The sequence below is a fragment of the Coffea arabica genome, chromosome 9c (assembly GCF_036785885.1).
Source record: "Coffea arabica cultivar ET-39 chromosome 9c, Coffea Arabica ET-39 HiFi, whole genome shotgun sequence".
Lineage (NCBI taxonomy): Eukaryota > Viridiplantae > Streptophyta > Magnoliopsida > Gentianales > Rubiaceae > Coffea > Coffea arabica.
In genome coordinates, this window is record NC_092326.1 from 42,736,833 (window position 1) to 42,754,847 (window position 18,015).

At 35.5% G+C, this 18,015-nt stretch overlaps 1 protein-coding gene across 1 annotated transcript; it reads left to right on the plus strand.

The window, feature by feature from the left end:
• Positions 1–11,763: 11,763 nt before the first annotated feature.
• Positions 11,764–17,859, plus strand: LOC113708605 (heterogeneous nuclear ribonucleoprotein 1-like). Its single transcript, XM_027231114.2, has 4 exons — positions 11,764–12,079; positions 12,616–12,838; positions 13,793–14,990; positions 17,271–17,859. The coding sequence occupies exons 2-4, from the start codon at positions 12,617–12,619 to the stop codon at positions 17,282–17,284; spliced, it is 1,434 nt and encodes a 477-aa protein (XP_027086915.1). The 5' UTR covers positions 11,764–12,079; position 12,616; the 3' UTR covers positions 17,285–17,859.
• The last annotated feature ends 156 nt before the right edge of the window (positions 17,860–18,015 follow it).

Sequence of the window (18,015 nt, forward strand, 5' to 3'; positions counted from 1 at the left end):
TCAAATAATCCCAAATAACTTACAATTCAAACAGACCCATTATTTTTTTAGTGTTTTTGGAACCAAGGATCATCTGGAAGTCAATTAAGTTATTGTTTGACTAAATAAAATACTATTAAAAAAATTACGCAAAAAGTTTTCCACTTTTGGCATAAATAATCCTTAACCTTGTTCCTTTTTTTTCTCCCTTTAAATAAGTGGAGCTCCGTATATAGATCCATCCGTTCAATGGAGGAATTCTTTTTATTTGCTTATATATATATATATATTGTGTGTGTGTGTGTGTGTGTTATGAGAAAAGAAGGAAGATAACGATTTGACAACAAATTGATAACGATTTGAAACCTGCCAACTGGAGAGTGCAAGAGTGATGGGGATGGACTGTAGGTAAGTGTCAAAGAAGCATTTGCTGATACAAAGCACCACATTTTGGTTCTTGCATTTTTTAATCCATTTGTTGGTAGTCGACGTGGCCAACGACAGCTGCCCAGGGTCCCTGCCCTCTATTCCAGGGATTCAGTGGGCCATTCCTTTTATCCCCTTTCATAACTCACAGTTTTTTGTATGAGTGTTTCGATAAATGGACTCTGCGAAGACACTTCAAAAGCCGGCAACTTTTGAAGTGCTCCGCAGCACTTAACTACTAAACCCCCCAAACCCCCCCAAGCGATGTGGGAACTTAACCCCACAGGGTGCCCCGCTGCTAAGAGATAAAGACCCCCCAGACTCCCCGAGACAGGTTTTTCCCTTTCATAACTCACAGTTTTTTGTATGAGTGTTTCGATAAATGGACTCTGCGAAGACACTTCAAAAGCCGGCAACTTTTGAAGTGCTCCGCAGCACTTAACTACTAAACCCCCCAAACCCCCCCAAGCGATGTGGGAACTTAACCCCACAGCCATTCCTTTTATCCATTTGTATTTTATATATATATTATATATACACACACACACACTTTTTGGAGGGGCTCTCAGTACTTTGACTAGAACATCTGGGCCAAATTTGAAAATTTGTAAACTTCATCATCTTCTCCGTCTTTTTCAACCTGCGCTGCCGCCATACTTCCACTAAATATAAACCTGCAGCTGAAATTCGGGCTGGCAGCGAGCTTTCCATTCCAAAGTTTGCTGCCACATACACATATAAAAACCTTCTACTATGATGACTCACTCGTTTTTGTTTGCACTTTTGTCTTTTCACGGGGCAACCATGGTGAAGTAAATTCGGGTGTCGGATGGAGTGGGAAAATACAGATCGGGTTCGAGCGAAGGCCATTATGGAAGGAAGAGGTGATGGTGAACATCCATGGTTGCACTTGCACCACACTTCAGGGACTTCCCATCCGAATGCAAGGTTTTACCCGCTATGAATCCACCGTGTTGACCGGCCCATTTCGAGTTTCTTTTCCTCTGTTTCTGCAGTTTCTTTTTTGTGACGAAATGGACGTTGGTGTAAATGAGTAGGGATTTTCCTTGAAATTCTTTCCTTAAGCCTACTTTGGAAGTATAGGAGAGAGAAGATGAAAGGTTATGAGAGAGAAAGGTAAGGACAATAAGGGAAATAAGTTTCCTCCTATCCTGTTTGGGAGAGGGGAAAAAAACTCTCTTTTGTTTGGAAGTAGGAGAGAAATAAGCAGAAAATATTTAAGGGGCCGCTTAGTAATTAGCATACTCTTTGTTTGCTAAAGGGAAAAAAGTCCCAATGGCCCTCCAACTTTTTACCAGGTAAAGTTTTAACCCTCCAACAATTAATGATAAAGTTTTGGCCCTCAATCTAATAAAATAGAATATTCGTGACTCTTCTATCAAATTTAGGAGTTAAATTTGATGGGAAACATCATCTTGCGAGACGCATGGCCAAATATTAAAGGTATTATAGTCTCTAAACAAAAAAAGGGTAAAAACACTTTCACCATTGATTTTCCTTCCAACAATTTCCACCCCTTTTGCTCCAAAACCCTAGTGCGAAAAAATCAAACTATTCGATCCGGATGCTGCAGCGAAAGTGCTAATTGTGGTGCATCAACTGGAACCAGATGGTCACAATTCATTGCTTGCTCTTAGTCAATCTGAGTATTCTGCAGTGCTTGGGCATCTCAATGTCTATACGCCTTCACAGAACTCAAATTTCCCACCATCTGCATCTTGGGCTGTTGGAGGTAAATACATAAAATGGAGTTCTGGTTCTGAAGGTTCTGCCAAAGTACTTGCGGAAGCGGCAGAGTATCTTGGTGTTGCAATAAATCTCAAACATCAGACATACCTTTTTCCTTGTGTCTGGATTAACCAAAGGTACCTCTGCCTTCGTTGTTGGCAAGTCTTTAATGGTTGACAAAAAGAATTCCACCCAAGGGACCCACTATCACATGGCAGCCCAAGTCCTAGGCCTGCTGCCAATGATGCACTATTAGACTCAATTGCTCTCCCACTCCACTCCTGCTGCCCGATGGAAGCTGACGCCGACGAAACAATCCCGAACCCTTTCAGGAGCGAAACATAAGTTGTTGCTGCTCCAATCTGAGCAGCTTTTTGTAGTAATGCTGTTGCAGACATGGCAGGTTGTGGTGCAGGCACATACTACTTACGTTCTTGCCCTACTGTTCCAAAAATTGATGAATCATAATTTGCCAGCTGCCCCCCAATTTTCACCCCTTCTGCTACTTCAAGCCTCAAATTTATAATTCAAATCTACGATCTTGACGGGTCAGCCAAAGCTCTCCCTTTCTAGATTTGCAGGTTCCCTCCTTTAGAGCCTAAAATGCCCTTGATATTTAGTCGTGCATCTCACGAGATAATGCTTTCCGTCAATTTTAACCGCTGGATCTGACAGAAGGGGCATGAATATGCTATTTTATTAGATCGAGAGCCAAAACTTTACCGTTAATTGTTGGAGGGCTAAAACTTTACCTGGTAAAAAGTTGGAGGGACATTGGAATTCTTTTCCCTTTGCTAAATAGGAAAGGGCGTTGAAAAGTTGGAATAACCTTGTTTGGAAAGGGATTTTCTATCTAAAAATCTCTACGTTTGCTGCGAACACATTTTCAATCATTTTTTTATCTCATATATATCAAATCGTTACAGTACATTTTTTATAAAAATTTCTAAAAATTGCAATCCAAACGCGGATTGGTGACTCTCAATTCCTAAGTGAATTGGTGGATTTTGTTAATTCCTATATTTGTTTCCAAGATAATTTTTTTTAAACATTTTTTAATCAACTCACATTTTTTACCCTCACCATCTCTCCATTCTTTGCCATTCCATCTCTTCTTACCACTCCTCTCTTTCTCTATGGCATCTTAGAAACTTTTCCCTTGCTGCTATCACTCACCATGGCATCTTATAAATTTCTGCCTTTGCCCTTACTAGTGTCACTCCTTTCTCACTAGGGCTGTCAATCGGATCATCTAAGTCGGATTTTAATAGACCTAGATAAGACTCACTTAGTTTGTGGGACATTTGGGTTTCAACTAGAGCTGTTAAACTTCACGAGTAGTTTGAAAGTTCGTTAGAGCTCGGTTCGATAAGGCTCGAACTCGGCTCTTTAGTTGCGGTAAATGAGCCAAACTCGAGTTAGAAATGTGCTTGTTTAGTTAACGAGTCGAGTAAGTTCGGTTCGTTTGATATCCGAATAGCTCGTTAGATTTCGTTAATAAATGGCATATTTGTCATTTTAGAAGTCAAAAATAAAAAAATTGAAAATTATAGATTTCATTGAGGTTAATTTGCACGAGTTCAAGCTCAATCCACATGTATATTTGACGAGTTAAGTTCGAACACATTTTAAAGCTCTTTTGCCTAACGAGCTTGAGTCGATATCGGCTCGAATTAAACTCGAGTCGAACTCGGCAACCAAATATTCGGCTCGATTAACAGCTCTAGTTTCAACTCATGAATTTCAAGCTAATATATATGAAGGTCATATTTGACTCATAATACATTTGGGTTTTAAGCCTAATTCGAGTTCAACTCAAACTCATTTATTACCCCTTAATTTTGTTAATACAATCACTATAATCATTAAGTAGTAAAGTTAATTTAAAATTAACAACATTAAAATTACACACAAACCATAAATGTTCATTAAAAATACATAAATAAAAAAATTTTCAACAATAATTGTCTCTAATTCTTTTAAAATACATGAAAAAAATAATAAAAGATGAATATGTTATGAAACAATTAAAAGTATGGATGTCCCTTTGTATTTCTAAGAGGATTAATTCTTGATTTATGGTTACATTATGTATAGAAGATACAATCCATAAATCTATTCATGTAGTGGAGAAATCGTTTCATAAATTTTTTCATATTATTGTAGTAGTGAGTGTTTAATAGGATTTATGTACTTTTGATCTTATAGTACCTATATATAGAGGTACATTGACACCCTTTGTATGGACTTTTGTATTAGTTGGAATAATAAGATAATCACTCTCTATTTCTCTATTTCTTTCTCTAATATCTCCAATATTTCACTTGATATTATAGTAGTTTATTTTATTAGTTTTACAATACATTATCAGCACGAGTCTCTATTTTTGAGCAAAAGGTGAAAACGGAGGCTCTATCTTGAACAAAAGTGAAACACAAGATTTTGTCGAAATTCTGCTCGCATTTCTTCAAGTAAATTCTGAGGTAAATTTCTAACTCACAAACTTGTTTCAATTTCTTATGGATAATATTTGAATTATCACAAAAAATACAAGTGCCTATTGCTGAACAATCACTAAACACAAACATATACTGTTTGACACCTTTGAGGTAATATTTCATCTTTTAATTCTACTTATTTATCTTTAAAATTATTTGTTATAAATACTTATATTCTGATGCAACGAGTTTTGGAGATGCTATTATAGAAAATCAATTATGTTTGCAGATCCACTTGTCCTTTGAAATACTTAAAGAAAAAGATTCGATCACCTGAAAATGGTCGTTCTTTAACAAAAAGATTTGGCCACCAGAAGATGGTCATTATTTCAAAAGCCTGGTATGATAAATTTACCTATGGTTACAAAAACATAATTCTGCTATGTTTAGAGTTATTTCTTAGTTGAAAATAATATTCTCTACATATTTCTCAAATATGCTTTTGTAGTAGCATTATTGAGAGAAAATTTGAGAAGTATTTTGTACTTATTGCATACTAGTTCTAGTCCATTCCCAGAAGTGAATGCGACTAAATTTCAATTTATTAGTTATAGTTGTTGCCATGACTATAATTTTGGTAAATATATATTTTACCATGACAAGAGAAAAAATTACCACTTGAAGTGAGATAATATTGATGAGAACAAGAAAATAAGAATCCTAAAGATAAATGTCCCGAAGTACATTTGACGAATAAAAATTATAATATCATCTTCACATGGCCAATTTCTTTAAACACCCTGAAGGTGTATGATGATTGATTTAATTAGTTTTTCTTCCTGAAGAAGAAATGGATGTTAAACATTTGGGATCAAAGGATTATAGTGATGATATTTGTCTCATAAGAATTATGGTGATAATGATATGTGTCTCATTAATAAGTGCTACTATATAAACTATATTCCAACAAAAGAGACAAACATAATCAGTGGTGGTGTTTAAGTGATTGAAAATTTCAGAAGAGCCACTACTATATTTCTCCCTGTAGGAGAAAAGTTTATTATAAATAAAGCACTACTTTTTATCATGTCTCGAAAGAATTATTGAATTTGAATATCCGTTGAAATGGATATCAAATTGAGACACTAAATGAGATAATAATAGAGATCATGTTTAGAAATCAAATGAGATAAAGGTTAATTATATCATAATAACCATTCGAGAGAGAAATGGTTATCGATATAGTTGTCTTTATTCTCATTTGATTTATAATCATCACCTGCAGTAAATCAGAAGTTTACTGATCCCAACGGATATATGATTTGACAAAAGTGAGAATATTTGAGAGCCGACAAATATTTATACATACCCCCCTTTATATTATATATGGCTCCAAAAGAAATTTAAAATTTATGGCATGTATGAATCACCTTTTACGATTAAATATTGTAAAATATTGATAGGTGATACATTGAATGATTTATGCTGATGAACCACGATTCTCGACATTAAGGGGAGGAAAAAATCAATCGAAAGAAAATCATCTGAAAAATTGGATTTTCTCGATTCTCATACAAAATAATGTGAATTGGAAGTTCAAAAAATTATTCATTTGCAGAAAATTGCAAACCAGTTGTCAGATATATTATTAACTCCAAAAGAGTTATTAAATCAATTATTCCTGCAGGAAATACCTTGATTAAAATTAATGTCCCTGAAGGACATGCACAAGTGCTACAAATAAATTTAAGGCCGGCCTACCTAAATAAGGTATAAATTGATTTCAAATATCTCCGGAGATTAAATGTCATGACAAAATTCAACTTCTTGAAGAGGTTGCTCCTGAAGAGCCAACTTCTGAAGAAAATGAAATCATAAAAAAATTTAATTTGAGCCTAATAAAATATAGCATTTGATATTATAGAAATTGATGAAGATCATGAATCTATATCGGTTGATGAATGTCGGTATAGAAATGATTGTTCAAAGTGGAAAGATACAATCCAATCTGAATTGGATTTATTGGTTAAAAGAAAAGTTTTTTGACTTGTAGTCCAAACACCTAAATGTGTAAAGCTAATAGCTTAAGGATTTTCACAAAGGTCTGAATTTGATTATGATGAAACGTATTCACCTGTAGTGGATGCTATCACATTTAGATATCTTGTGAGTTTTGCAGTACATGAAAAATTAGATATGCATGAAAATTTTGAAAATGATATTTATATGAGAATCCCCGAAGGATTCAACATGCCTGAAGCATGCAAATCAACTTCTAAAAATATTTATTCTATTAAATTACAAAGATCTTTGTATGGGTTTAAACAATCTGGACGTATGTGGTATAACCGCCTTAATGAATGTCTAACTAAAGAAGGTTATACCAATGATCCAATATGTCCATGCGTTTTTATCAAGAAAAATGGATCAAATTTTGTGATAATTGTTGTATATGTTAATTTAATTGGAACTCCTGAAGAGATTCAAAATAATGTTGAATATTTGAGAAAGAATTTGAGATCAAACATTTTGGAAAAACGAAATTTTGTCTTGGTTTACAAATTGAGCATTTGAAAGGTGGAATTTTTATCCACCAAACTGCATATACCCAAAAGGTATTAAAGCAGTTTTATATGGATAAGGCACATATATTAAGTACTCCAATGGTCGTCAGATCATTAGATCTTAATAAGGATCCTTTTAGACCGCGAGAGGAAAGAAATACTTGGTCCTGAAGTACCATATTTCAGTGCAATTGGCAAAGAATATTGAAATGCGATGATTAAAAGATCTCAAATAATGTTTGCATCAGGGGGAGAAATTAATACACAAGAATAGTGTACTCTTTTTCCTTCACTAGGGTTTTTGTCCCGATGGATTTTTCCCTGGTAAGGTTTTAACGAGGCATATTCTTTGTGTAATGGACATCCAAGGGGAAGTGTTATGAAACAATTAAAAGTATGGATGTCCCTTTGTATTCCCAAGAGAATTAATTCTTGATTTATGGCTACATTATGTATAGAAATTACAATCCATAAATCTATTCATGTAGTAGAGAAACCGTTTCATAAATTTCTTCATATTATTGTAGTAGTGGGTGTTTAATAGGATTTATGTACCTTTGATCTTGTAGTACCTATATATAGAGGTACATTGACACCCTTTGTAAGGACTTTTGTATTAGTTGGAATAATAAGATAATCACTCTCTATTTCTCTGCTTCTTTCTCTAATACCTCCAATATTTCACTTGATATTATAGTAGTTTATTTTATTAGTTTTACAATAGAATAGAATACCAATAATTTGTTTAATGAACTTTAATTGGACCGAGTCTATAGAGGTCCAAATTCGATTCACATTTTAATTGGATTTTAAATTTAGGTCCCAATTCTGCCTAGCCCAGAATTAAAATAGACTTGCTTTTCTTTTGGGCCCAATGAATTAAGTTCGGCCAGTCTGACCCTATTGACAATCCTAATCCTCAACCTCAAAATCCTAATCCTACACCCCAAATTTCATCCATCACAGCAAGCCCCTGCACAACCTCTTCCCCAAATCCGAATCACTACCCACATCGCTTGAATCTGGTGCCACCCTACTCGAAATTCCCATTGATCTGTTTGCAAGTTATTGACAAGCTCTCAATTTGAATTGTATCAATTGACAAGAAAAGGAAAAGGTGAAATTGTTTCATCATCAGATGTGCTGGTTGGTGGGGATGATTGTTGTTAAAAGCTTCGTAAGATTGAACCCAACAAAGAAAAAGAGAGGGAAAAAATGCAATAATAATTTTGATACCTGTTTCACAAAAAATTGTACCAAGCATTAACGATTTCGATGATACCTCTGATTCTTTATAATTCGTTCAGTGTTCAATTCCAATTTCAAAGAACGAACCAAGTGACCCCTTAAATTACATATTTTACAAATGTGTCCTTTAACTTCATTGGCCTCGTGGCTTCATCGATTTAAAATGACGAGTAAAAAACCAATCAACCTAATAAGGCTAGGTTAAAAATAGTAGAGTACTGCCTAAGATCTTTTCTCAATCTATCCATTTCTTCCCAATTTTGGGAACAAAACTTTTGTAGGTTTGAAGGGATCCTATTTAGAGTTGTAAACGAGTCGAGTATCTCATGTTTGAACTATATTTATTAAGTTACTCGAATAAGATTCATGTTTGTTCGATAATATTTGAGCTCTAAATATGTGTTTATATATGCAAAATCTTAGTTTGAATTTGAATACAATACTAACCCTATATTTTGTGAAATGACAATTAGGTCCATCTTTACGATCGATCGATTGTTTAAATTCGCGAACGAGTTCGTATTCGTTCGATTATTTATCATTAGCCAAAATGTTTGTTCAAATTCAGTTCATATAAAATTTCGAACGAGCCGTTATCGAACACAAACGAACATAAACGAGCTAAACTAACCAACAATTTGGTTCATTTAACAACACCGATCCTATCCTTAATCCCATCTCATTACTTCTTTTCTTTCTTGCATCAACGCCTAAAAGAGAGATGCTTTGACTTTCTTCCCAAATCCCTTCTTCTCTTTCTATTTGTGTGAATCCAAACGGCACCAATTCTGATGGAACTACTTTCCTTTACTTCGTTGGTGGTTTCTTAGAACCAAACAAGGTCTGACTATCAACGCACCCACTGCTAAGGCCATCTTGAAATTAAAATAGTTGACTTGTTGGCGGAGAATGGTTCTACGCCAAGCCAAAGGACGGTTGGAAAATGTCTAATTTCGGTTGGCATTTTAATACACTCTAAATGACCACAAATTAGGTGTGGTCATCAACCTTCGCATCTGGTGCGTCATTCATGTGCTTTTCTTTGTATTGTATACACATATAATTGTGATTGATGAGTCGTACCTGTTCTATTCTATTCTTTAGATGAGTAGGCAAACAAGCAATCCCCTCTGTCCTTCATGCATATCCCACCACCTTTACTTCAATTTTATATACTGATCAAAAGTTGGATCAAGGAACTAACTATGTCCGTATTTCAGTTTTTCCCCTCTGGACTTGATTCTAGGTTAAAAAATTAATCTTTTTCAAAAGCAAAATGTAAGGCACATATGTGGAAAAAACTGCACATGTAGTTCTGTGTGTGCGCGAGATGAGAACATTTCATCTTTAAGAGGTCATCATGTGATGACAGAGTGCCACGCCGTCCGTTAAATCTTACGGTTCATCCCTTGCCTGTACATGAAGCAAGCATAGATGGCTAACTTCTTGTAGACCTACGAAGACGAAAACATTTTATTATCATTCTCATTAGTTGAGGTTCATCATACTCACTCCATCCTACCTTTTCTAGATCAACTCCATCAATCTTGATTAAAAATGGGGCCATTAATTACATTCTTATGGATTGAAATACTCCTCATTAATTACAAAATACATGTCGTCGTCATCGACTCTCATTAGCGTTCATATGTCTTAACCCGTTTGGGTTGCAAGTTTTTTGGAATTTCTGGAAAAAAAAAAGGGTATATATAGTAACGATGTAATAATAATAATGACTCTTGCTTGAGGTAGCAAAAAAGGTAATTGAAAAAAATGACTCTTGCTTGACTTTCACAAAACTGGGCGCCGCTCGTGTTAGAGAATTGAAGGTGACTGAGCCTCGGTTATCATTCAGGCAATGGCAGATGAAGAAGAAGAAGAAGAAGATTTGTCCACTGCCGCTGGACAATAATAATGATGTTAGTTAAGACTCATATGGGCTGTTGGATGCGACGACTAATGTAATGTGGATGGACCCGTACAACTTCTTGTAACCAGGTCGCAGAGAGATTAGAGATCTGGCAGGCATTTGCTAGCAAGGCAGGCTAAAGTGAACAGGGAATTCTCGATGGAAGAAGTGGAATTTCGGTGTAGTTGTTGGTAAATGATTATATATTTCTTGCTCATTTTAACAGTAAACTCCTCCTACAAAAGGGGAAAAAAAATATGCTGTGACAAAATTGTTGTGATGATTTGAAATCAAGAAAATGAGTATTTATTTGTTTTGGTGAGAAGATGTATTTATTTTGTTGGAAGTGATTTCTCGTTCAAAATTAAAATTAACAAGGCTGGGCCTTATTTGGATTGCTTGTTTCTGTCGAAGAATATTATCGTTTTCCGTGATCACATTTCCCTATCACCTTTTTTCATCACATATATCAAATCGCTACAATAATTTTTTCATGAAAAATGAATTCAAACACGTTCTAAAGTTTCTATACAATACCAAAAAATTAACAAGGAAGCGAAGGTGTCTGTTTACTTCCAAGATGGCCTTCGTTTTTAGTAGTAATTTTTTTAAAATTTTTACGTTTTTATTTGTCGACGGGGCTTGGCAGCAGTCAGATGCGGTGGAAAACAAATGACGAAACCTTGAGGGGGTGGCTAGCTAGTTGCTAGTCAATAGGCATCCTACGCTACGACCGAAAGGGCAGGTTTTAGTGATTATATTACTATATAGTATATATATATATATATATATGAGAGTTACAAGTAAGCAAAAGCATTTTTCTCGAAATCGGCACAGATGAACTTAGCAGAATTGTGCCTTCTTTTTCCTACCCTCCAATCCATTTGTTAATTTAATAAAAGAAACTACTCTTGTGTTGTGTCATGTGTGTGCTTCAAGAAGGCCATGAGAGGCTGCTGCTACCATTCACCTAATTTTGCCACAACAATTTTAATCTCTCTCGGCCTGTTTTATCTTTGTACCATTTTTACTCCTTTGATGCTATACTTCTTTTCCAGATTATGGACTTAAACACAACACACAAAAGTTGTGTGTATTTTGACAATTGAAAAACTTAAAAAATATTTTCATTGTCACTGCTGTCTTTTTAATAATTAGAATTAAAGGGATAACAGCAGCAGTTCTAATTGAAATTTTTACAAGAATATATATCAAAAGTAGTTATTGACAAATTCACAAAATAACTTTGAGTACAAGTAAGTAACTGTGCGGGTGATCATATTAGCTGCTTATTTTGTTATTCATCTTTTACAAATAGGTTGAATTTGATTTTTTCTTTTGTTTTTGGAAAATAATATTCATCATTTTGCTTTTTTATTTTTATATATTATCAATTTTTTTTTTGTTTTTGTGTTTGAAAATAGAAAAGGTAGCAAGATTATTGGTTGGTGCAATTGTACCAGTTGTATTTCCAATTTCGTGAAATAAATTTTCTCTCAGTCTCAGACCACGCTCTCTTTCTCTCCTCCCTCCCGTCTCCATAGATATCTAAATACTAGTATTATATATAAATCGTCTCCCCACAAACGTATCTTCTGTCTAAAGAACTGAAATTGTGAAAAAAAAAAAAAAATTAAACAAAACACACAAACAAAAGGGGAGAGCAAAAGAGGAACAGAGGCCTTTACTTCCTTAACTTTTCTATCTATATGCTTCCTCTCGGATCTTGATTTTTATTCAAATATCATCTGGGTCTTTCTCATTTGGTAAATTTAAGCTCATGATTTTTCATCGACTGTTAGTATGGTCCCTTTTTTAATTTCTTTTTTCATATGTATCTTTTCGGATAAAGTTTGAATCTTTATTGGTTTTAAGGAAATTTTTGATTGTGGGTCAATCTGTTTTTGATCTGTTTATTATCACATGATCTGCTGTTTACCATCATATTATTGATTTTTTTTAGTTGACTGATACAATCTTCACGTTTCTAGTAATTTCCTAGATAAACAGAAGTTTCTTTTTAACTCAATCTGCATTCTGATGCTTTGTACTGGATGCTTTTTTTTTTTATTAAGCATTGGATAGTATCTTGGAGACTACTCCGAAAAATGGAAACTCAACTATCTATCTGCTAATGTATTTGGACAAATTTTGTATCACTTTGTAGATCTGTGTAAAGTCTAGATTTTTATCTAATTGATTGGATTTTAAGCAGATGATGTACCCTTATTCTGTCTTAGTGGGTAAAAATTTAGAATCTGTGGAAATTGAGTAATCAGATGGTTTCTATTGGGATGTGCAGAATGGAAATGGAGTCTGGCAAGTTGTTCATTGGTGGGATTTCTTGGGACACCGATGAAAAACGCTTGAGAGAGTATTTCGAAGCTTTTGGCGACGTGGTGGAAGCTGTGATCATGAAGGATCGGAACACGGGCCGCGCCCGTGGTTTCGGTTTTGTTGTTTTTGCCAACGCTTATGTTGCAGAAAGAGTTGTCAAGGAAAAGCACGTTATAGATGGCAGAACTGTAAGTAACTGGTTGCAGATGATTTTCTAATTGACTTTCTTTTGGTATTTAATGACATTCTGATTGAGGCTCGTTAAATATCTGATTACGTGTACCCTGGCAATAATTTTCAATCCTACAATGCTCGTCAAAATCTTACTGAACTTTGTGGTTTGAAATTAGTGACGCATTTCTGTGACCCCAGAGTTCTGTCATCTTGTAACAGTGAGCCTGATTAATTACAGAATTTGGATTTGACGTGTCTTAAAAAGGCTCTTTTGCTTGTTCTGTTTTGGATTGATGCAGCATGTGACTTTTCCTGATTGAACTAAAAGAATGTTCAAGGATGATGCGTCTTTAGAAATGCCTCTAATTAAGGAATGATAGCAATTTTGGAGTGTCTTCTGATAGTTCATAGTCTCACCACTGTGAAAGTGGTAATGGCATATGTTAATTTGAAAGAAGAAATGTCCCTCAGTAACATATGAAGACTTAGTGGAAATGACATATGATGGTGTTATGCTTACATTTGTGCCAATCTTCTTAATGCTTTACAAAAAAATAAAATGGCAGGACAATAGGAAAGGATTGCCATATAATGGTCATTTTGCATCTCTTCTTTATGTTCTCTCGTTCAATACCTTGTATAGCAAAAAGCGAAAATGTTTCTCTCTTTCATATCTTTTTAAGTTAAGAATTCTGAAACCAGAGCAGAATGGGAAAAGGAGCAAGTCAGGACATTTTGGACTTTATCTCAAACTTCTTGTCAGCAGTTCCCCTCCGCACCCAAAAAGGAAAAAAAATGAGGGCCTGGGTATACCTTTTTGGAAGTCCTCGTGTTTCTACATCTTCTACCGGTTTCGCGCATCATTTTGAATTTATATTTAACAGTGTGTTAAATAACAAAGTGCACTGTTCATGATTTTGATTAGAGACTGGGTGATGTCCTTTCAAAATTTATTTTTAATTATTCAGGTGGAGGCAAAGAAAGCTGTTCCCAGAGATGATCAACAGAATCTAAGCAGGAGCAATGGCAGTATTCAGGGATCACCCAGTCCTGCTCGCACAAAGAAGATTTTTGTAGGAGGTTTACCATCCACAGTCAATGAGAGTGACTTCAAGAAGTACTTTGAGCAGTTTGGTACAATCACGGATGTTGTGGTGATGTATGATCATAACACGAAAAGGCCTAGAGGTTTTGGTTTTATCACTTACAATTCAGAGGAAGCAGTAGATAGGGTTTTGCACAAAACTTTCCATGAGCTTAATGGCAAAATGGTTGAGGTCAAGCGGGCTGTACCCAAGGAGCTATCTCCAGGGCCAATAAGAAGCAACTTAAGTGGCTATGGTCATGGTTTGAATAGAGTCAACAACTTTCCTAATGCCTACCCTCAAGGATATAGCCCGAGCTCGATGGCTGGTTTTGGAATGAGAATGGATGGAAGATTTAGTCCAGTTACTGTTGGTCGGAGTGGATATCTACCCTTTAGTTCCTCTAATTATGCTATGGGACCAAATTTGGATTCAGGCTTGAGTTCTGATTTTGGGGGAAGTGGGAGTTATAGTCCTAACATAGGTTATGGACGTGGTTTGAACCCTATTCAGAGTGTGTATTCAAACAGGTTTAGTGGTCCAGTTGGGTATGGTGTAGGCATTGGTGGAAGTGGTTCTCTGGTGAACTCAGCCAGTCGAAACATGTGGGCTAACGGGGGTATAAATTATGATAGCAAGACTGTAAATTCAAATGATTTCGTTGGATCTGGAAGTGGGAATACCGAATTGCTTGGTGCTTTTGGAACTATTGGAGCAATTTGGGGTTCCTCTCCTGGCTCAGGTCAAGGTGGAGGAAATGGTTCTTTTAGCAGCAGTAGCATTAATTATGGCAATGGAGAAGACAGCTTTATGGCTGGGGCAGGGTATGGAAAAGTCAGTGGAAGCAATGTTGACACGAATGCATCATATGCTGCAAGAAGTGATACACATGATATGGCTTTTGGAAACTTGTATGGTAGTGGTTCAATATATGATGAGCCCGCATGGCCATCATCATCGCCAGAGTTGGCAAGCTCTGGAACCTTTAGTTATAGGCTTGGGGATACCACTTCAAATGTTACACCCAGCAACTCTGTTGGTTATGTTGGTGGTTATAGTGTTGCAAGTAGATCTAATAGAGGTAAATATTACTTTTTCCCCCCTATTCCTTTTTCCTTCAAGCTTTTGCTGTGGTAAGTGGTGAAGTTTTGATATTCAACTTTCTCAATATGTGCTATAGTCAAGCTGGATAACTTGTGGAGACATGTTAGGTACATTGTCTCCACAAAAATTGTAGTAGCTTTGCTTGAGATGCATTTCCTTGCAAGTTCTTAGTAAATCTTCACCGGACATTTATCTCAGGGGAAATACTATGCAATTTATATAATGGTTCTACTTTGTGCCTTGTAAAATAAGTACAACATGGAATTGGTGAAAATCATTGGCATGAAGACAGCCTAGTTGACAGACATGAAATTGGTGTAAGTCTGGTCTGAAGTTTTTTCGTGCATTCAAGGAGAGCATGCATGTCATAGGTTCATTTGGTTCATGTGGTTTTCTTGGGTTTGCAATGCATCACTTGCATGATGTTAGTTTGATGCTTGTATTTAGCAAAATATTGCTATGATGACACTGATTTCGCAAAGATAGGCTTTGTTTCCTTTGTAGGGTCAATTTCTGCTTTATAATACATTAAAAAGCCCAGAAAAATTGGGAGATAGTTTCTTCTCAAGTACCATAAACCAATGCTTTCATTGCGTTTTCCATGGGGTTTGAGAACGACATCAAAAGATTGAAAATAATTTGGGCTTGAAAAGGGGCAGGTACCTAACTTTGTTTAGTGGGGGGCAAAACTTGTAAAGGGAAAATGTGGTAAACTTCCTTTGACATATGACATCATGGTGTTTTCTTTATAAATGAAACATAAAAAATCACATCTATATTGTGGATATATTAAACTTCAACATGGTTTTTCTATCTTCATAGTCATAACAAAATTTAAAAACTGTCTTAACATATGGTTATTAATTAATACTATGGAAATGGACAATAAAAATAGAATAATTAATAAAATTCTTAATGAACCAAACATGGATTATGAGTCAAATAAACTCTTCAATGGCATAAAAAAGGGTAAACAAAATCTGTCCAGCAAGTTAAATTGGTGTACGAAAACAAACATGTGAGCAAAAGAGTAAGTAGCCGAGGAGGCCTAGGTCCAGTGGCCGAGGTTGAGGCTCCAAGACTTAGAGCTCCTGGGTTCTAGTTCCCCTTTCCCCTTCCCGCTTCTTAAATCTCACACCTCTCTTGCTGGAAAAAATAAAAAATAAAAAAAGCAAAAGAGTAATCAGGATAAGCAAAATAGGAACCAAGTACCTACTAATGTGCTTACGAGTCTGTCTATAGAATTTAGTTGAATAAATGGGCAGCGGGGGCTAATTACACTCTTGAGGTTTGAGCATCTTGTCAGTCCTAGGAGATTTAAAGGCTGCATTGGGGTCAATTCCTCTTGTTTGAGTGTTGTGGATGGAGAAGATTTTTAGAGCTATTTATTTTGTATTATCCAATGCTCTAAATATTAAAGCATGTTCTTCATTTGGATATTAGTTCTTTTTAGCCACGCAGGTTATATTACTGCCCAACTATTGTTGCCTGAGAGTCCATCGGAAGTAGTTATTTTGTTTATTTAGAATGCATTTGATGCGAGTGACAGAATTTTGTTTACTGCCAACCTACCCATTGAAGACCTACGATCATTCTTGTTCATACAGAAGAATAATCATTTAAAGCTTAGACAAGAGACAAGGCAACCCTCTCTTAGAGGCCTTTTACAAATGAATGGCGTAGTAGATAAGATGCAATACAGCTAATTACGTCTCCCAATTTTATGTTCCAAGTCCCAGGGTTAATACTTATACTGTTCACAAGTTAAAGGTTTTGTGCACTTCATTATATTGCATATATTGTACTTCATGTGATGGTAATGAACCATGTATAGATTCAAATTAGAGACTCCTTTTATGAGAGAAATGATGTGCTAGTTATACGGCGTCGTTGATACTTTTTTCTCTTCTATTGAGCACTGGAGTATTTGCAATTAGTGTCTCAAGATTTTCAATGCATTTTTAACACATGCTTAATGAGTTAATATTGGTTTTATCTTTGACAAGTGGAGTAGATTTTCTATCTTCTTGATGTTGGTTTATTCTATGTTCTGTTGTTTTAATGGTGAAAGCTGTTTTTAATAGTTCTCTTGCAGTATGAAAATATTAGGTTGGCTCTGTATGATGACTGGTTATTCAAATAGGTTGTATTAGACCATGCATCATTCATTATTTTTGTTCATTTGCTGTTTACATTTTGACTGTCATCGTTTGTTTGTTTTTTTGGCTTAATTACATGCTTTATTAATTTGCTGCAGGAATTGCTGCCTAGGAGTCTGCCATGTGGATTTCGTAAAGTTGTAGGTGAAAGTACAAGCTGAACTACAATGACAGATGGTGAATTACTTGTTTATGTGGAAGGAAGATATCTGGCTAGCAATGCATTTAGTTAGGTTCAATTGAAGTATGACTATACGGGTTCTATAGGACGCGCCAAGATGAGCATCTGCAAGGGATTTCGTGTAAGATTTGAACTTTGAGTTTCTCAATATAGGTTTTGGTTCTAGGCATTTTGGTTGAGTTGTAAAATTGGATTGCGGGATATACAGTGAAATGTTGTGTCATGCATGTGTAGTGACATGGTGAGAGATAAAAAGAAAAGAACAAAAAAGGCAGATTTTTCGTTTCCCTCAGATTCTTTTTCCCTTTTCTGCTGTAATATTCGAACTAAATCTCTGGTTTTTGTCAAAGTTCTTATTTGTTATAGCCGGCTTCCCTTCATGGGTTTTGCTATACGCAGACTGTAAGAAACGTTTCGTTCATTATTAGTGGAGTATCTGGAGAGGAAGATTGGCTATTCCATTCCTGGGGACAGGAATTACTAAATGCTGATTCAGTTTCTGTGAACTTGCCAGTTTAAGCTTTATTTCAGTATTGTTGGGAGTTCTTTCTTCATTTGAAATTCGTTTGTGTTTTGTTTACTTGCAGTGTTAGGTACTCATCCTCGTGGTGAATCCGAATATTGGGACGGTAAACGGTAAAACTCGAAAAAATATAGATATA